The 22,062-nt window shown below is 41.1% G+C and overlaps 1 protein-coding gene across 5 annotated transcripts in view; it reads right to left on the bottom strand.

Moving 5' to 3' along the window:
• The window catches only part of CERS6 (ceramide synthase 6), a 101,875-nt gene extending 80,228 nt beyond the window's left edge, over positions 1-21,647 (bottom strand). For 2 of the 5 annotated variants that reach the window (XM_068195781.1, XM_068195782.1), the window contains exon 1: positions 21,351-21,647. In XM_068195781.1, coding sequence (XP_068051882.1) covers positions 21,351-21,520 — 170 coding nt within the window. In that variant the 5' untranslated portion in view covers positions 21,521-21,647. Of the gene's footprint in view, positions 1-16,968; positions 17,115-20,771; positions 21,275-21,350 lie in introns of those variants that run through there. The other 3 variants (XM_068195780.1, XM_068195779.1, XM_068195783.1) reach the window with 3 other exon arrangements.
• Positions 21,648-22,062: the final 415 nt, after the last annotated feature.

Here is a 22,062-nt window from a genome sequence, read left to right as displayed (position 1 = left end):
CAGATGTTATAGCCCACCATATGCACTTGGCCAGCGTGCTGCCAAACCCCTCACACTTCCCTGTTCATACACTCCCAAACACTCAGCATGCCCATCAGTTAAGTGTCTGCACAGTGCCTGAACTGCAGTAAGGCTTTGCAAGCACTGAGGACATGGCAATTAGTGACTTTACAGAGAATCACAGATCAAACTCTGTCTTCCCTTGAGAACAAATTAGACATGATGTCTATATCCAAGGTACATGACCAAGTACCTCGGCCCAAGACCATTGCTCAGAGCAGGACTGGGAATGTCAGGCCAGCAGATATGATGCCAAAGAAGGATACTCAGAGCAGCTCCTGTGAACAGGCACCTCCTTTCAGCTCCTGGGGCTGACAGTCACTCTTGACATGCATGTTAGCCATGATCCCCTAAAGAAATATTATTGACACAGCCTGGCTCCCAAAAAGCATGACTGCTGACTCCACCACCTACAGCCAGGTACACAAAGAAAAGTAAAAGTCTTCAGAATACCCTGGACTATGGCATAATTCCAAATCTTCCTTTAGAATAGGAAAGAGTGATGAAATTATTCAATTGCAAGATCAGCTTCTACCTACAGGGATATCCTTCCAGCTTCACAGAGAAGCACTGGCAAACCAAAGCGGGGAGGAAGAAGGAGGGCTGATGAATGGTGTTACACCAAGGGCACAGCAGCATGTACCCAGTTCCAAGCCTAATGCAGGCCAATATTGTTGACTGACATACAGGCTGGCTAAGGGAGGAGTTCCCATGAAGCCTACAAAACCTCCCCTGGTCCAAGCACCACCTTTGCTTTGCTCTTTCCCCATCACTGTGGTCCCCTCCTTGCCAGCTGAGAGCTGCAAACTCTTACCCTTTCAAGAGCCTCTCCAGCTGGCACAAACCAGCACTGGAGCCACAGCCAATGCCATAAGAGAGCAGAGATGACAAGCAAACAGTGAGAAACTGCAAAGCAGCATAAAGCCATATTCCAAGGCCACTGCCTACAGCACAGTGAAAGAGAGCCTCCAGGCAGAGAGCTAAGAAGCCAGGCAGTAACTAGCAAGGATGGGTTTATGCAGTCTCCTGATACCATTTCAGCTGTATCTCACAGCAGCTTCAGGAACAGAAGTCCTGGTTTTCAGTTGGTTATGGTTTTCCTGTAGCAGATGCAAGCAGCTCAAGAACCAAAACAGTTATTAAGAAATATAGAAAAGGTAACAAAATCCCTTGTTGGGCTGGCCAACCCCAGAGCCATGCGTACAGTTAACCAATCACTCTAAATGGAATCTGTAATCAAAAGGAAGAAAAACATGATCCATAAATCTATTCAGCAACTGAATATCCCCTTTCAAATGTCTGTTGTCATGTTTATTCAGAGCATCTGGAGAATCAAAGCTCTGGTCAAAGCCTGTCATAAATCCCCATGCTGCTGCAGAATTTAGTACTAATCCCTGGTGCTTCACTGCTAAATGAGGAAAGAAAAATAAACAAACAAGCAAACCAAGCAAAGGCCAGGACAAGTGGTATAAATAGATATAAGAAGGCCAAATTATTAGTTTAGAGATGCTGTCAAAAAATTTATAACAAAAGTCTTTCAGCCTTCTTTAGCTTTGTGTGCAAAGCAGTACCACATAGTTCCTATGTAAAGAGTGAGCATATTTCACACACACAGTAATACTGCAGGAAGGACAAAAAGCCAAGCATGGAATGTCACACAGGAGAAGATCGAACAGCAGGGCAGAAAGCAGCAAACCCCACAGCAATCCACCAGAAGTAGGCGACTTCCCTTACTTCCTCACCACACATGCATATTTCATGACACTATATACAATGACGACAAAATTTTATGTTTTAACACACCAAATTTCAATACTCAAAATCAATGCAGCTGTTCACATAGGGGGGGGAAATGCTCTTCTACAGCAGCAGATTTATAATTGAGTCTGTCTGCACAGCCATGCAGATTGAAAAAACTAGGTCAAATCTTTTGCTAGTCAACCTCACTGCCATTCTTCCCCAGCCCTTCACCCCCTTTAGATTTCAGCAGTTATTGAAAGAATCAATTAACAGACCTGTCATGCAGGTCTCAAATCACTTCTGCCTGGTACATATCAGGGGGGTCATCTGTGCAACTACAGATGGAAGGGGAAAAAATTAAATCATTATAGTCTTTCCTATTCACAAATCCTAATCCTAGAGCACATGTACTCAATGCTACTAGGATCCATTAGCAATCAAATAAATGATGCATATCAGAAAATAGATGTAGAAGGGGCAAGAGACAGACAAATATAGGCTAGAAGGTAAAAATAGAGGAATTGCTGTGCTTGCAGCAAAACCATAATAGCATCTGCTGCTTTTAATGACATCTTGCTAGTGTATTTTGTACAGCTTCCTGGTGAACAGTTTTAGAAATCTCATAAATATCTCCATTTTGACACTAGATTTCAAAGAGAAACTATAATATTAGGTTTCTATCTACTCATCACCCTCTGTATGTTTAAACAATTCTTGTCTGGAAAAAAAGGACTCCTGCACTGGAATTCATATATTCACTGTTACAAAGGCATTAAGTGGGTTTTTAAATCTTCACAAAATGTAGGGACTAAGTCACTCCAATTGCAGCTTACTCATTTTTACTCATTTCTCTGCTTCTGTTGCAGAGCCAGAAGGGACTCGACTTCGTTATCACAAAAAAAAAAAAAAAAAAAAAAAAAAAAAAAAAAAATTTGTATTGGGCAAATACGAAAACAAATCATTCTTGAACCCTATTTCCACCAGATGCAATGTGCTACCGGACAAGTTTGTGCAAGAAGGTGAAGAAATCAACTTCCTGACTCACTGCAGTGATGGCCAACCTAACTGGTTTGGCAAGCCACATACCACAACCTTCATATGGTTGAATGGCACAGGGCCACAGGACTGTTGACTGACAGTTGAAGGCTGGGGTGGACCAGTCCCAGCTCTTAGTGGCAAGCACCTCCTGTAACCATGTGGTGACTGCAGCCTTGCGTGCTGCTGCTGTTGCTGCCTTCCATGTGAGGAGGACTGGGACAGCAGCCAAGGGACTCCAGCGGTGGGAAAACAAATGCTGGGGACAGAAAGGAGGGTGCTGCTGTTAGGCAGGAGTGCCTCATTCATTTGCTTTGGTGGAAAAGAATGACCATTGTGGAATGTGACACGTGCAGATCCGGCTGGCAAAATTCACATCCAGTCTTGAGCCCCTTTAGTTCAAATCAAAGGAAATCTTCATAATTTCACTTTCCACACAGGTGTTATGCAGAGTTTCTGTTGTGCTGCTAAAGCCATTCACCAGCAAACGCAGGACTTTCACAGACCCCCCCAGAAAAGCCATTTGGAGCACAGTATACAGCCAAGTAGCAGACTACACAGACTGCATCCTAAATTCTAGAATGTGCACAGGGAGCCTTTGTCTTTGATTTTTGTTTTTACTTTTACCATTCCTGCCTTTAGCCAAATTCCTTTGAAGTTAAGGCTATGTTACACATAACTCATCTAAACCTGCCCCACTTAACCTTTGTTTCTGAGTAGTATCTTATCTATAGCAGCTACAGCTGAATTTTCATTGCCTTGAATAATTTTTCACCCTTAACTCAGCAAGCCATAAACAATTATTGCCTCAGTACCTTAGATAAACAATTATGGAAATTCTGAGGAAAACATCTGGGCTCTCTTTTGAGCTGATTGGTTCATGTTTGTTTCATCAGGTTTTTTGACAGTGACATATTTAGAGTGGGGAAGCATCTTGGACCTGAGCTCAGAAAGTCATTAGGAATTTGAACCCTCTGTTGAATGTATACTGGATCAGAGGGTAAGCAAAGTAATAGCAATGATGGAATTCTTGAGGTACATATCAGGAGTTGACAAAGTAAGGTAGGAAAAAAAAGCATTTGCAAGAGAATTGCCAAACTAAAAACATTCTAGAACCACTACATTTTCAGGTTGCAAGATTTGGCATATTTACTCAGTTTTGAAGCCTGGACGCTAATGCTCAGTATTTCTCCTTGAGCTGTGCTCATGCATGATGGTCTAAAACAGATCTTTTGCTTCTAGAAAAATGCAAAGCTTATTTTGCTTTAATCCTTTGAACAGTGGTAAGATAGTATGTCTGTATTTACCTAAATGATACTTCCTTCATTTGTCTTTCATTTTAAATACTGCCCCACAAAGAGAAACACTGAGATTCAACAAGGTGTTTTTTCACTATCCTATTCAATAGATAAATTGTTTCACAATAACTTGTGAAACTTCATTTGCATTAGTATGGTTTCTTTTTACACAAATCAAACAGAAACTGGTGCTGTTCTTTAATGACGTCTATCAGATCAACACTGTCAGCTAGGCTTCCTTCCTATATGATGCCAAGTTTATTTTTACTTCTAAAATACTGTCTGAAATTACAAAAAATAAGCTGGAAATTACTTTCTCCTTCACTTATTAAAAAAGCTACTCAAACTAATGTTTTATACAATTTAACAATAGCTCTCAAGAACATTCAAACTGTTTTAAGTAAAGAAAGTGATTTTTTTTCAGTTGTTTAAATTCCTTGTGTTAGATCATTAATGCATCTTATGACCGATAGTCTAATGACAAAGTTAACAGAAGAACTCCTTTATGAAATAGGTGTTTAGTCTAATGACAAAGTTAACAGAAGATCACCTTTATGAAATAGGTGTTTCTCAATACAGAAATAAAGTTTGCAGATTCTTTTCCCTAAGCCTCAGTTACTGGGAAAGTATCTGTGAGTCTTTCAGAGAACAGCTCTTGTCCTTTATTGGGTTCTTGCCATAATGAACATCTGCTTGGTCTATAAATTAATTGCTGAAAACATCTTGTGCTTCTAGATGATCCAGGCAATCATAACTGTTCTGGGTTACTAGAGAACATTACCATTTTTCTCATACACACAGGAACATGTCCCCCCTTACAGCACACCATAAAAGAAGAACAATTATTTGGCATTATTCTTAATGTCACAAAAGAAACTTTGCATGCTAATCAAGTCATAAGAGTAGCATACTATTAGGTTCCCCAGATAATTTAAGCAGTACTTTTGTACTGTGATAGCTTAAGAATATAAAGGCTGCCTTGTCTAGCTGATTGGAAATGTTCTTTATCTTAAAATCAAGAATCCTTTTATCAGTCTTGGTTTGTCAACAGTAGAATTTGTCAGGCAGTTGCAATGGGCAAAGAAAAGTCCATTTTAGACAACTAACAATAACAATATTTCTCTTTCTTGCAAAAGGCCCACCAGACTCAAATTTCACCTACTTGCTCCATGCTCAAGGTCTCCCATTGTTCTTCGCTATACTGAGGTTTGTCACCAGCTGTAACTCCTCTGTTCTTGGAACTCTCAGCTCACCAGTCAGAAATGGTCTCATTCTAATACTACTTTTAACCTCTAGAGATGCAAATCACTTTCCCCAATGACACTTATCATAAATCTCCTTTATTTCCTTTCAGTTAGCTTTCAGACCAGTTCCTGGTCTCACTGACCATCCAGAGTTCTGGTGAATGACAAAGATCCAATCTATCACTAAGACGTTCCAGAAATAACAGTACCTACATTTTCCAACCAAACCTGAAAGGTTATTAATTGACTTATTTTAGAAAGAGAAGAAAGGGTGCTGTCCCTTCCAATAACAGATTTCTAGATCTCATTAGAAGAGATTAATATATACCAGTCCATAATCATTTTGGGTCACACGACCCATCTAGCATCTCTTTAGTTGTCATCTGTCTTCATCAATGATTTTGCAAGAAGGTGGGTGTGGTGCCTGGGCATGCTACACCTTTCCACGTGGGACCAGACTGCAACAATACAAACACTACGGCTTTCGTACTGCCAAAAAAAAATTGAATTCTTCTGAAGAATTTTCAGGTCTGTTTCATTAACAACTTGAGGAAGACATGACATACATACATCAAGCCTCTTCCTAGCCTAGGATATAAGTGTTCTCATACACCTTGGAATTCAGAAATGTATCTGAAGGGAACAGCTGCAAACACATTGTTTCTGGTGACACAAACAAAGGGGCATGTCTGGTTACACCACATTCCACCCAGGTGCACAGACTTACATCACAGTCATGTTTTCCCCACACACAATCTATCTTTAGCCCCACTCCCCTCTCCCACACTCCAGAAGACACCTGCGTGCTCCTTACAATTCTACTTCTCTGCCCCATTCCTACCTCTGGTCTTCAACCTCTCCATTAACTATTTTTACCTAGCAAGTACAGGAAGAGTTTGGTGAGTAATGAGTTCTCTAAACTTTAAATTCCAAGTAAGCAACAGAAGTGTCAAGATATTGAAGAGCAGCAGATTGTCACACCACAAGTCATGTGGCTGCTGCACTGCATCTCCACAAAAATTATCCACATTACTCACACTCATGAGGGGGTTGACTTGTCATGATCTGTCATCTGAGATGCAAATATTTAGTGATGGCACAGAAGTATTCCAACTTCTGCTCTTATAACTCATTCTTTTAACGCTGTTAAGAGGCTTTGGAATGCCAAATTCACTCAGCTTGTTCTGCAGTAGGACCAAAAGAACTTACATTTTATCATTATTTTGTTTATACCATAAATAATCCAGCTGCAGAAGAAAGATCTAAACGGAGAACTACAAACTCAGAGCTGAAGCATACTCCACTAGTGTGCTATTGTCATAAAGCCTAAGAGTAAAAAGTTCTTCATTAAAATTACAACAATTACAAGAGAATAACTTTGTAAGTACTTTTTCTTTTGTGTCCTAGATAACATTCAGGTGTCCAAAAGCATTATTAAAATCCATATTTTTAGTGAGCTACAAAATTTATTTCTTTCTAGCCAAAAAAAGAGGACACATCCCTTTGGTATAGAGCACTGCCACACACAGCAGCCCTCCCCCACTCACAGGTCTTCATGCCAAGCATTATCCCATGCTTAATGCAGAAATGCATCAGCATTTCCTTCTGCTGGTTTTTCACTTTTACACAGCCTTATTAGACACAGGCAGTGATGCAGCCATCATATTATTGTTCAGACCTTTCTCAACTCTTCATATGCATTCACTTCATTAAGTTTACTTCATAGACCTGCATGGGAAAACACCCCTTCAAAACAGGCAAATAATCAACTCTACTATTACTATTGTTGTTATTACTGTGCTTTCAATACAATTTCTGAGGTAAGAAATGAGAAAGGAAAATGGGTATGACTCTTCCAGGCACACTGTAAATGGACGAGCAAGGTGGTACCATTAAAATTAAGATAGCCTGACAGCTTGCATTTTGCAACCATGAAGTTTCTTTTGTTTCTTTTAAGTAATACGCTAGAAAATTTCCAGACAAGACAATATCCAAAAAGGTGTTAAGAAGTAAAAAAAAATTAACTCTTCAGTGGCTGTTAGATCTCAGAGCTTCAAGTGCCTTTTTCAAGATTTGAGTTCTCCGAAACAGACTTCTGGTAAGCATGTTTTGTACTCAATTGCATCTTCTTCTAGATCTGCCCTTGTCAAACCAGGAATGGGTCTGATTAATGATGCTCATTTAGAAGTGGATGCTTCATACAGTTGAGGGCCACTGCCAATCACTGAGACCTTATCAGTGTAAGTCTTATTTAAGTGGGGGAGAGAAAATTATCCCATAAAACTGCAGCGTGAAGGTGAAATTTTCCATCTTCTTGCTTCTGCTCTATCCTCATATACCCCAGACACATCCTGAAATTATTCTAGGACAGAAGCAACTGCACCTGTAAGACTAGAGTAAATTGTCCAAGGGGAAAGAAGCTTAGAGTTCAGCAGCATGCCTCACTCTGCATTAAGTTCTAAAAACTCCTTTCTATCTGTGATAGTTCTCACTAGAAACTTTTTTAGAAGCAATAAGCAGTTATTGCAGTTATGCTCATATCATAAAAAAGGATCTCAGGCCCCATAATAGATTACTCAAAATAATCATCAGAAAACACAAGCACACTAAGTTTTAGTCCTCTACTTGACTATAATATTCAAATTTAGACCTCCTGAGCTCAGGAGCCTCACTCTTTCAAAGTCAACAGTAAAACCAGACCAAAATATTTTCCATTACTCTCCCATAGGCCAGAAGTGTGGAGGGCCAGAAGGATGCAAGGCTCACTCCTGTGATAAAGTCTTCTGGTTGGTAACCACTCTTCTGCAGGCAAAGCTGAGAGGGAACATTTGCCAAGCTTTCAACTGAAGAAAGCTCAGTGAATGGAAGCTGGAAGAAAATACAGGGTGGATCCAATGAATGCACTGTTCATTATGTAAGTGTACTCATTCAGAGGCCTCTTTATGTCATTCAGTGTAAACAAATACCTGCAGCACTACCATGCAAGGCAAAAAAAGCCTTGTTGTGAAGCAGAGTGGCAGACTTGTTGAGACAGTCATGGAGGTCATCATTACAACCTATTTTAATATCAATGTGTACACACACACCCCGTTGTACTCTCTAAATCACAAAATCATCACATGTGGAACAAACATCCTCATCATCATAAGGATGACAATTTTTCTGTTTGTATTCAGAGCTCTTATTAGCTGCTTATATTGTTACTCTGGCAGTGACTACAGTGTACAGAGAATGCCTGGGTTCACATTAAACTACCTGTCACATGGACTGACAGAAATGCAGCTGCAGCACACTGCCTGCTAGGGCAACACCTGAATACTACTTCCAGCCACCCTACAACCACTGCACAGATGTATCAGACCTTCCTCTCCACCATAAAGCAGCTTGGTGCAAGAGCAGAACTGAGGCAGGACACAGAAAAGCTGTCCACAAAGTGCATACCAGCAGCCTGTCACCGAGCAGCAGGCTCAGTCTTCAGTCACTATTAGAGCTGTTCTTGTTATTAAAGGGACTGAAGGAAGGAGTAGCAAGGCCAGCACGTGGTCCCTTTCACTGCTCCATCACCCTGCAGCATGCAGGAGCACTTCCTCCTCTGTGAAAAAAGAACAAGTCATTCTGGTTGACATGAAATGTTAACTAACCTTCTATGTGTGAGGATTTTCAGACAAAATTAATACTTTTTGGCTGCACACATACTACTAGTCCTGAAAAAGTGGAAGGGGGAGGAAAATGTGGCACTTAGTCAAGGAAAGAAAAATGCAATGCAAAAAAAAAATTAATATTTATATATTCACGTGTATATATAGGTACAGAGATAGAATTATTTCTGCTTCACAATTACCAAAACAGCAACATAATTACTAGGTTAGATTACTATATTACTGAAATTCCATGGATACACATGACCATGCATAATGTCATAAAACTTCTGGTCTTTCACAGAAGTTATATGCAGATAAAACACCAGAACTCAGCAAAAGTTGATTTCTAATTTATATTGGCAAAAGATCAGACTCAGGATATTTGAGTAAATAAATTATATTTAAGTGCAATACATTTCCTCAAATCAGTTCAAATACCCTCAAAGACCATGTCATTTACACCTCCCGCAGGCCTTACTGTCTGCAAATAATAAGACTGTGTGACAAAACTCTTTATGCATGTAATACAGTTTCACAAAATTAATACTCTTTTTATATTAAAATTCATCTAGGAAAACAAATGCTAATGTTAGAAGACCAACAACTAGCCTGATGTATGGAAACCAGGATGCTTCACAGCAAACTCTATGAAGTCACTGGGATGGGAGCATGAAAACCCCTGACCCTTATCTTTTAATATATGATTTAGGATTTACCAGACCATGTGCACCAGGCAGGCCTGAAGCTTTACAAGAGATTCACAAGAGCCCCAGGTGAAGTTAACGCAAGTCTGAAAAAGAAGACAAGATGCAAGTGGTAACATCTGGATTCTAAGGACTGTTTTTATATATGAAGATTAACTAATCTCGCTTTTTATTTGAAATTTCTATATGCGAACAAGAAGGTAAGATATCGGATACTACTGCCTTGGCTCTTCATTCCAACAAGCTTTCCCCAAGACAGAAACCCACCCCCACAAATAAACAAAAAAGTCAAACAAAATCCATAATAACACCTTCCTGTTGTGGTCAAGGTCTCAAGTCAGTCAGAGGTATTCAAGGGAAGCAGAGGTCCTTTGCATATTGTACACAAAACACCTGATATGGAGGACTGAAATCAAAGAATCACTTCATGGACCACATAGCTGGCAACGTCCTTGCTTTGACAGATACCTCCTCTCTGTATATAGTTTCTCACTGTGCTGTGCTCTAGTCTGAGAGCTGGAAGAGGATGGCAGATTATTTAGCAGATGTCATTTTCTTAGTCAATGCACTTGGGTTATTTTCAAACCATTAAAAAAATATTTCCTGGTATAGATACAGGATTTTACAGAAAGAAAATGTGAAAGAAGCTATGGTTTATTCCTAACAAGCACATGAAGGATTTTGAGATGAGGATGACCAAAACATTGTTTTTCCACCAAACTGAGATCCTTGATAAAATTAGTATCAGCTTGAAACCCCTGAGAACCCTTTTAAGTGTAAAAGCAGATCCTTCAAGGTAAATTTGAAGTTTTCTTTCCTTTGAGGCAACTTATTTAAGAGGTTTGTTATTAGTATTTAAAGCTCTAAAGCACTCTAGCGTTATACCTGAATTATTTGGGAAACAAGGCAAATCACAAGGAATACTCATGTGATGGATACGGGTGGCTGGGTTCTCCTCAAACCTTGGAGGCAGCTCTCAATGGAAGAGTAAGCAAGATGAAACAGTGTCCTATTTATGCTAGCACTCTTCATCTTGACAACTGAGGGTAAATGTCAGGCTAGAGATTCAAACTCTTGCCATGACTCTAACAAACCATCAGCCTATTTTCAAAAAAATCAACCTCTTAAGAGGTAATTTTACAGGTTACCTGTTAAGGGGTAATTTTTTCCTCCGATAAAACACAAAACAAACAAAGAGAAAAACACAGTGAAACTTTCTGTGTATCATGCATGATACAAACTGGTTAACTCTGATGAAGAATGTGTGATTCTGGAGGCTGGCAATGCTATAGAGATCTCATTTTTATCTCTACATCCTTGTCTTGTAACCAAACCCATTTATCAGTGTTGGCTGAAAGTCAGGACATCTGCTCCCAATGAAATTTTGACATTTCTAACTTTCCATTTCCTTCCAAATTGGAAGAAAATCAAGTATTTTTCATGTTTCCTGCAAATGCTCTAGAAAATAACAATTCCAGATTAGCACACATGACAGTATGTCTAATTAGGAGAAAAGATATGTTTCCTTTGTCAAATACAAAACTGTTTCATTATCACCCCAAAAAGTCACATTTCAAAATATCTCATTTTCTAGAGCAGTCAATATTTTCCACCCATGCCTTACAACTATATTTTGATGTAATGCTATTAAAAACAAAATAGAAAAAAGCACATTGCATCAGAGTGATATGATGCCACTGTGGTATATAAATTACTTTCTGTCACACACATATACAAATATATTTTCAACTATGCATTTTATTACCAATATAAAGAAATAGTGAACATGAGACTAAAGACTGGCTTCTCTCTTTTTTCCCCCTAAGTCTGATTTACTCTTATTATCCTGAACACAAAGGTAATAAAAGCTTTTCCAGTAAGGCATGTGATTTCTGCTTTCTGTTATCTAAGCACTTCTTTACATGAATGTTTTCAAACCCAAAATTATCTTAAATATATTGTAGTGTTGAGAAGAAACAACTTAAGTGGAACAAAACTAAAATTATCCTCAAAATGGCCTGTTATAATCAAATTTTATGCTTTAGGAGACTCAAAGCATTGATTCTAGAAGAGAATAGAATGTATTTATTCCAAAGCAACTCAGACTTCAGGGTACCCATAAGGTAATTCCTGTCTTAGGAAGAGGAGATTCATATCTATTTCTCAATTTACATCCCATCTGCTCACACACCAGACTACCATAAAATCAATCCTACAGAAAATGGAAAATCCAGATGTCCATTCAATCAAATGTTACATGCTCTGCCCTAACTTTCTTCAACAGGCTTCCAGTGAACCTCAACTTAATCCTCTCCTATTCAGTTTTCCGACACAGTTTACAAACTTCATCCAGACATAGGTCTCAGGAGCACCCTGGAGGCCTGCACTAATGCCATTCCGTGAGGTTTATGATTTCACACAATCACCTAGGTTGGAAGAGACCTCTGAAGATCACCAAGTCTGCTGGATGGTCAATCAGTATAGGACTATGCCCATGTTTTCCAAGTACATCCACAACTGGAGACTCCACAGCCTCTGTGAGTAACCTGTCACAGTGTTTAACCACCATCCCAAGAAAAAGTTTGTTTAAACAGAATTTCCTACATATCAATTGCTTGTTGCCTCTAGTCCTTTCACTGTACACCACTAAGAAGAATCTGTGTCCACTAGCACTCCCAGGACTCCATCTACGGTTCAATTTGTCATCATCATAACAATGCAATCACTGCTAATTTAGTACAAGTGTTGTAATACTGGGAAATGTTTGGCACTGGAACTGTTCATATTTTCAGGCTACTTTCTTATCATATCAGTTCTCACCCTCCTCTCATACTACTGTGTGGAAAATCTTGACAGATAAGAATCAACCACTCAATTATTGCTTCAACATATACACAACACGTTTCTGCTTGTGGTCTAACCACCTGCACTTCTTTTTCTCAACAGTTTCTTTCCAACATAATGCCCCATAACAGGAATCAATTATTCTCAACTGGACCTGATCATCTCATCCAGCAGAATGCTTTGGACAACCACAAGTATTGAAGCAGGAGGTTTGACAAAAGGTAATGGACAAATGCAGAAAAGCTTGTAAACAAGACATATTCATGACCCACTCATTTCCTAGAACTTTGTTTTCAACAGAAACAACTGGTCTTACCAGTTGTAAGGGGGATTCTGGTCTTGACAAAGCACTGGTCTCATCTGCTATAGCAGAGCTCAGAAGAGCTGCAGCCCTGATGGGCAACTGATGAGAGACTGGAGCCTTCCAGCTCCCCACCTGCACAGGTCTCTTCCTGGTTGAGAAGTGCTACCCGAGTTCACCCACCACCCCAAAAATTCCTGAGCTCACTTTCATTTTATGCAGATTTAATTTTGTCTGCTTTGTCACACTGTAATGCCCACTGGTTTAGACTAACATTCCACATTTATGCTGCCCACTTACAATGTTTCAGCAGTTGCCATATCAAGGCTAATTTCTGTGCACCTTAAAGAACATACCTTGTTTGAGCAGTCCCCTTAAAAACAGCACACCAGCAGTCTCTCTCTAACTATGGAGGCAACTGCGTCTCAGCAATACGTACATCACACAGTCACAACAGACATGAGGAAGAGCAAGCACAAGGGATATTACAACACACCACTCTGATCTTCCTTTCACATTACTTCTGTGATCAGGGACTGCTTCTGAATAAGCTCTTTCTTTACTTTGAGCTATAGAGCACAGCCTTATTTTCAAATAAGCAATTCCCTGCCACTCCACGAAAGCATCTCTCATTAGTCTAGGCAGTTTAGCTTGTTTGTGCCGTTTCAAGGTAGACAGTATTGGTACAAAAGCAGTTTTCATAGTTTAAAGTTATGTCAAACACCATAGGAAAGTATAAATTGAGAGTAGTCTTTGCTTTCACTATCTTCCCAGTGAAAACACAGAAGTCCCACAGACATGGTAAACAGCAGGCCCAATGAAAAATCAGGTATCTGAACTTTTCTCAATGTCATATAGAACTGAATTCAGTCAGCAACAGAGGTGAAAAGGGAGTGAAGAGATTCCAATGCTGAAGTGAGGGTTTCAGCATCATCTCTATTGAGCCTTTTTCTCTTTCTGCTTGTAGAACTAAAAAATACTAAGTTTATCTCAGAGGATGGCAAATGGGCAGTGAGTAGATTTGATGATACCACATGTTATGTTATTTCATTGCTGATAAAATAGAGCTACTAGCTTTTGCAAATTGATAAACACTACTGCAAGCACAAAAACTCAAATAGCCTCAAGAACGTAAGATTTTATGCCAATGAACATTCCAAGCTCTAACCTCTGTTTGTGCACAGTGTTCACAATGTCAGTTAGATTTATTTAATATAGTACTATAGGCTATTGCCCTCATCCATACAGGAGAAACCAATACAGTGAAGATATTATCAAAAGGAAGCTTCTACTGCACTTGCACTGAGAAAAAATGCAAGTGATTTAGGTATTTTGCTTTAACTATCCTAGTGTGACCTGTGAGCACAAAGAAGGCTTTTCATCACTTCAGACCAAACTTCAATGTGCATCATTTTTAATATTAAAATGAGTTTTAGGTGAGTGAACCTGAAAGATACTTCATTAATACAAGGTAGTCCGGAGACCCTTAGCACTTCATTCCTCCCTGTGCAAAACATAACTTGGATTAATAGGCAACATACATGACATGGTTAACTGGATGTTACACTCCTTTATAATTCTTAAATTTTCTTAGTAATTGTACAATTACCTTTAGAGTTAAAATTTGATTGTGCTACATCAGTAATAGTTATATGAGGCTTTACAATTGCTCAGAGACATTAAAGCTTAACAACAGCAGAATTGGCTATTAAGAGAGGTATTAACTACATAGGGAAAAAATACAGTTTGCTCTCTGTTTCATGTGCAAAAGTCACAACTTAGTGTTACAGGTCCATCTGAAAACCATCTCTAAGATTTCAACTGACTGGGCTAAATACTCCAATTCTCACACCCTGGCTGCAGTTTGACTACTTCAGAATAACCAGAAAGGCATTGCCAGAAACTGATGGATGCCATAGGGTGTAGAGTTAGTCTTCTGTAAGGACTGTGTGCTAAAAACATTTCCTCCCAGAGGACAGAAGTTCTCAGCCCATCTGACTGTCATAAATTTTGCACACCTTAAAACAAGACATTAGTGATTCTTCCTGTTCCAAATCAGCAGAGACCCACACATGTCATGAGCAGAGACCCTTCCTTTCCCTTGGCTGTCCCCCAAAATCTGTACGTGCCCAGTGAGTGAAGGAAGTCACTCTGGGGGGAGACACAAAGCAATCCAGGCGTTAGATCAACACCTCCAAGGAACTGTAGATACACATCATATGCATCTGATTGTCCATAAGGCATCAACTACAGTCTTAAGCATATGACTGGACATTATATAAGGTTACATCACTTACAAAAGCTATGTAGTTTTATGCTGTAATTTTAACTTTCTTCTCAAAACTCCAAGACCATCTCAAGACAGGCACAGAAACACCACATGCTAATAAACTGTCAACCTACTGCAGGCATGGGATATATAACAACTTGAGAAAAAAGAACAAACCTCCCCCCTACAAAATATAGTCAAATAAACACTGTTCAGCTCAGGCATCAACCCTGTTGACAGGAACAGAGATAGATTTAAGGGAACAGAATATCCCAAATGTTAATTTACTAAATATTTTGTATGAACTACTAAGACACTGGTCTGCAGATGCGTAGAAATAGGCAGCATACCAGAAGCTCTTATTTTTCCAAAAAACAAATCCTTGCCTGTTAATCAGTGACAGAGGCAGAAGTAGGAACAGCAGAAAGAGACACAGGTAATTTGGATCCAATTGCATGGTTGCAGGAATCCAGGCAGGAACCAAATTGGACTTGCTACCAGTAACTAGAACCTGCACTCAGTCAAAACCCCACTACTCTGCCTTGGTAATAGGCTCCCAGCACCCACTAGTGACCTGTCACCGAAACCTTTCCATTGGCAGAGCTGTGGTTTAGCTGTCACACTTCTCTCACATGGATATTTTAGGAATGACTTCTAATGTAATTCGCTTCTGGAGCTCGGCACCCATTTCCCATTTAACTCCTAATTTTAAGACCGACACTAATGCACATCTGTAAATGGCCCTATGTGAAGGACATTCAAATAGTGTGCATTTTATCCACTGCACCTTCCACTCTAAGCCTATGTGTGAGCACACAACTACATTACACAACAGAGATGTGTACCAGCCAGCACTGGCAGGACCAGCGTGCATGAGAATACACTGCACTTGTCTGAGCTGGTAAGAAACCAGCCAAAACAGACAACAGCTCTCCAGGTAAAACAATCATTTTGTTGGGAAGTGTTAGTCTGCAAGTGTTAGTGGCTGAAGCTCAACCCTGCAACCCTAGGAAACAAAAACTGGTTATATAAAGAAAAAGATAAATGACAGAAAATTAGTAACTTAAAGAAACACAGAGAAATGAATAGTACAATCAGCAAGATATAAATGCATTTTAAAGCTATTTACTGCTAAGGCTCCATTGTTACTTATTAAAATGAAATTGATTTAAAGTTGAAAATAAATAGTTTTTTAGTAATTTTCTTTCCAGGGTCTGTCTTTTCATACAAGTTAGAAATTTCAATATCCTATTTAATTTTGACAGAATTAAGCATTTAGTAAATAGCAATCAAGCAAAAAGAAAAATCCCAACATGTCAGCTTATGAAAAAAATAAATTATAAAAAAAGGTAACGAAAGAACTGATAAAGTTCTTGTTAGAACATATGCATCCACTTACATACAAATGAATTACACCTGAATGATCAGATTTTGCCTAACACAAGAAAGTAAGCAAAAAATCTACAAATATTACAGCCTAGAAAAAGGTTTTGACTGAAATAACCATCAGTGCCCAACCCAACTTCTTCAATGAGGTTTTGGGCTGCTGGAAGTACAGGAAGTTTGTACACTCGCTTCCAAAATTTGTATCCTGTCTAGCCTCTTTTTTGTTGTAAAAAACCACTGATACTAGATGTCCTAGGGAGTACAAAAATCAAATTTGTATGTATACACTACACACCAGAAACACTCGTAAGACTGTATGTATTGTCATCCGAATGAATTTTTATAGTTAGCAAAAATATATATACATAACCATACAGTCATTGTATCATGTCAGCCAGATCCACTAGGTGTCTGTGTCATGCTAAATGAAAATCAGCTGAGGTTACCTTTGAGACTGAATTATCATTACAAAAGCAGTTTCATATAAAAGCCATGAATTTCCATATGCTCAGTGTTGACAGCATCTTGATCGGAGTAATAGTGAATGATGTGGCTGGTTCAGCTCAAGTCAGTGCAGCTGGAGGGCTGCTGCTATGTATAATCAAGCTGACCTTATGAGCCATTCCATCAACTGCAGAATATTAGCATCACCTTTGAGAACTGCTCCCCATCAAGGCCAGATTACAATTACAGTATAAGCAGTTTGCTGGTTCATTGAGTGATTTCATTAGATCTGAGCCCAAACTGCTGCTTACAAGATGAGGGAAATAAAATACAGTGCAACTACAGTGCAAAGATGAAGTATGAGTAACTTCAGTAGATGAGCCAAGTGTAAAGAAAGCAGTAATATCAGAGTACTTGACTCAGAAGATTGCTAGACCACATCAGAAATCTGTTTTGTCAGGAATCCTTTTGGAGGATTCAGTCAATTTCTGCCTTGAGAGAAGTCTCTAAAACAGAAGTATTACTCTCTTGCTTTGTGTCCAGCAAGCACACTGATTGCTGAGTGAACTCAGTTTTTGTAAAAGCACACAATCTTTGCAGAGGACATGCTTAGGAGTTTAGGAAAGGATGCTGCTTCTGAGCAGTGAGGTCTAGCACAGAGGGAGAAGAGCCACGTTGTCCCATAAATAAAAGAAGAAAAATTGTATTTACCCAGAACATGTGTTTATTTATCATTTTTAGGCCAATCAAAACTACAACACCCTGCTATTAGTAAGACCAGTTTCAATTCAGCTTTAAGCTGTCTTTGCCACACCAAAACTGGAAAGGATCCAGGGAGACAGAGACTTACTATTGAGCACTTACATTACGTGAAGGCATTGTATAGTACAGGGGGTATCCTTAATTGTTACATGCCTTTAAAAAAACATAGTAAGACACACACAAAATGGATACATACTAGGGGGAAATACGTTCCCACATTACTCACTGCATTGCTAAACTTCCAAAATCTTCCAAATTACTAGGTAACACTATCTTTGTGCTTAGTTATTACAATTTTCTAAAATGTACTATGTGTTCAAAGAAAGATGAATGAGAAGGAAGGGAAAAAAGGCTGTTAAAGTATTTTAACATCTCATCCATAACTATGATAACCTTAGCAGATACATCCACTAAATCTCACGGCTATGAGATTGTACCTCAGAACAAAGCTTATTTCAGGAGCACTCATCACCATCAGATCCAGTTGCTGAGGTGACTGAACATACCATTTTTTCCTTTCATTCAAGAGGGCTGGTCAGGGATAGCAGGACAAGGAAATCAATTAAAAAAGCAACCCATATGAAAGGAGAAAAAAAAATTAAGAAGTGTCTAGATTATTTTCTTGGCATGGTTAGCTGATTCACCAAACCAGTAACAAACAACAAGAACAACAATCCTCATAGGATTAACTCTGTAAATAATACATGTATATGTAGAGAACAAAATTTCCAAGTTCTATCATTTCAATTCCACCTGCAAATATGCACACACAAACACATATATATAGAATGTAAACATAATATCAACTTTCAGCATGGCAAGTTGCATCCCCTGAACATGTCAAGAGGTTTGTAAGCGAAGACATGTAAAGTTCAACTCCCCAAAACCTATTTCTTACTATTGTGAGGATTCATGAAGTTAGTAACCCTTCCTATGAAGCAGAGGAATAAACCATACTACTATAGCAGCCTATCAGTCAGCTGCTATGAAGCAGTCTGAAAATAATGGATATAAAACACATAAACAGATTCTTAACACCTTGTGTCTGCCTACCTACCAGTGTACAGAATTACAAGAGCACCTGTATCAGAGTTAAGGTATCTCACAAAACAAAATTGAGACTACACTGATGTTACAAATACTGCAGTACAGTCACAGATCTAAAAATTAAATCTGCAAGTTTTTAAAATGTGTTACAGAACCAATTTTTATTTCTTCTTTAGCTGCTACCATTGCAACTGCTAAACATCTGTAAGAGCATGCTGCAGGATGCAGCACATACATCAGTCATCCACAACTTGAGTATAAAAAAAATGTTTTTATACAGAGAAGAAAGAAAAAATATATCAGTTTTAAAGATATTCCTTTCTTCCCCCTTCTAAATTGTGTATAATTGCAGACCTTTAATTGATGATATGCATGAAGGATTTCTGTAGCTCCCAACAACCAAAACACAGAAATCTGAAAAAACCAATTAACAATAAGCAATAATTAACCTTGATCATTCCCCCATTCAAAGTCATATACAATCCCCCTACTTTCATCAGTGGAAACAGGTCCAGTTGCTTTTGCTCAGCCTGCTTTAATAAAATGCTCTACACGAAAAATCACTGTTGTACCATGCCATGTGGATTAATCCCACACAAAACAGTTGATCCTACTCATACAGCAGAGTTTTGAAATGGATTTTAATTTTAAAAGGAAAAAATACATACCTAAGTAATTGTTAATAAAACAGCCTTGGAGGTCTCTCACCTACAATCAGGTTAGCAGAACACATTTCTAGATATAAATTTCAAAATCCGTCTAATGAATACAAGAGAATTTTAAAAATACATGGTATTATCATCTATATGTATAACTAACATCTAAAAATATAACTCATTGCAAAATTAAACATTACTTTAAATGAATGAAGAAAATTACCAAGAGTAAGTGGATATAAACTACTACATAATCAGAGCAGCTTCTACAATGCTAACAAAAGCCACATCAGGATTAGCAGAAATGTGAGTTAAAGTTGAGGCTGAAACTATCTCTCTGACTAGCTGTTCCTCCATCAAAACACAGTCCTGTGGTGATGCTTATTGCAGTTCAGATGACAAGAGATGCAATATCATGCACTCAATTTCAACACTCAAAAGTACAAATCATACGGATTGCAAAAAGAAAAATTAATTATTTGACATCATCTAAATACTTATAATTGTACTCATTACCCGTTGTTAACTATATTGCAGTATTTGACTCAATTGCTTTAATTAACTTTTCACAACCTCAGATTTTCAGCCAGATGACAATTTTTGCTGTTCACGAAATCTGTAAAGCAACACAGAAGATAACAACAGCCCGTGACAGCTTATTTTTCAAAACAAATATGGTGCTCTCAACCAAGCTTGGAATACAGGCAAGTTCTAACCAAGGAGAGGGAATGCTTAGGAAATTTGAAGTGGTACCCGACGGATAAGCTGTTTTATCATTTTTTAAGTATCTTTACAGCCCTTCTCTGGCATGTAGTAACTACCAGTCTTCCTTTATCTTTCTTGACTACCCCAACAGCATGCCTAAGAAAACAACACTGAAAACACGTAGGTGTTGGCATAAGGAATCGTTCTTTTGTTCTCTGCTGTTGAGGGAGCACCACCTTTGTCAGCAGCGTGCGCAAGAGAGCACCCACTTGGCTCCAGCTGCCGCCCGTCACAGGCGGCCCCTGCTCGCAGCCGCACGGCAACACTCACGGAAAACACAGTCCCTGCTGACCGGTCGCTAGTCTGACGCCTCATGTTTAAGTATGCATATATGCGTATTCATGTATTTGTGAAACGTGGTTTATGTGTTCAGCAGCCTCGAAGAACGGTGAGTTTGGTTCAGAGATGAACAGCGTCTGGCGCGTTTCATCACTGAGCTTCCACATTCTGACAGCCGCAGGAGTGTTCCGACACTCGGCACGGACCGCTCACCGATACCATCTGCACTGGCCACGCACAGCTCTGCTCAGCCCCGCTGCCCCGGGCTGCCCTCACCAAGAACTGCCCCTTCCCACCCGAGGCCCCACGCTGAGCAGCTGAACAGCCGCCGGCCCGCAGCTCCCGCCGCCGCTCCCGGCCGCGCTGCGCGGGCTTCGCTGTGGAGAGCGGCCCTGCGGCGGGGGCGCGGGCAAACTCTCCTGCCGGGACCACCTCCCGCCGCGGCCGGTCGCCACTGCTCTTCTTGCGGAGCTTCCGTGAGCGGGGCGGACAGGACCCCGCCGCAGCCCGTGGGTCGCGGGCAGGCGCCCCAATCCGCACAGGTGCCCGAGGGCCCTTCTCCCCCGCCCGGCGCGGCCGGCGCAGGTGGCGGGAGGGCTGCGCCCATTCCCGGGCAGACCTCGCCTCCTAGCGCCCGCGCCGGGCCGCGCTGCAGGCAGCGGGAACGGCGCGCCGGCTGCCTCTCGAACCCCTCCACCTTCCTGCATCGGGCCCGCTACGTGACCGACCGAGGGGGCAGGGATAACGCAGGGGCCCGGTAAGGCCGGCAGTGAAAGCAGCGGCGAGGGAAGACGCGGGGCTGACAAAGCTCCTCGGCTGCCCTTGGGCCCGCCCAGCCCAGCCAAGCCCGGGCGGCGCGAGGGGCTCGGCGTTACCTTTCGAAGAGCAGCCGGATCATGAAGATGCAGAAGGCCAGGGGGAAGGCGAGGTAGAGGTCCTCCGCCTGCGGGAAGGCGGCTTCCTCCGTGCTCTGCAGGTCCGCCCAGGTGACGTTGTGTGGCAGCCAGAACCGCTCGTTCCAGAACCAGGCGAGGATCCCTGCCATCTTTGCTTTGTCTGCCGCGGCGCCCCTCGCTCCGCTCCGCCCGCGGCGAGGCGCGTGTGAGCGGCTGCCGGGAGAGAGGATGGAGGCGTGTGTCAGCCCCGGAGCCGCGATGATGCTGTCAAGCGCCGCCGTGCAGGTTCCCCGCCCGGCGGGGGCAGCGGCCGCCCCGCCTGTCACACGGCCGCGCCGGCACCCATTGGCTCCCGCCCGCGCCCGCCGCTGCTCGGGGCCCCGCCGGGCGGTCCGGAGCCGCCTTCCTCCGCCCCTTTCCCGTGCCGAAAGACCGCACCGAAACCGAAGTGACGCGGCCCGAACAAGAGAGACCCTGTCCCAGGGGCACTCACCGCGGCCGAGGCTGCCGACAGCAGCGCTGTACCCACTGGGCGCAGCCGCCGCCCTGGGCGGCTGTCACCCACTCGCCCTTTCGCCGCCCAGCCGGGGTCCCGGCGAGCCTGGAAAGGCTGTGTCCCGGTAGGAATAGGCAGGTGGCAGCAGTGAAAAGCCCTCTATGAATTCTGCACAGCCACGTGGGCCGGGGTCGG

The sequence above is a fragment of the Anomalospiza imberbis genome, chromosome 7 (genome assembly GCF_031753505.1).
Source record: "Anomalospiza imberbis isolate Cuckoo-Finch-1a 21T00152 chromosome 7, ASM3175350v1, whole genome shotgun sequence".
NCBI classification, from domain to species: Eukaryota; Metazoa; Chordata; class Aves; order Passeriformes; family Viduidae; genus Anomalospiza; species Anomalospiza imberbis.
Note: the sequence above shows the minus strand (reverse complement) of the source record. Positions and strands in the feature narration are given on the sequence as shown.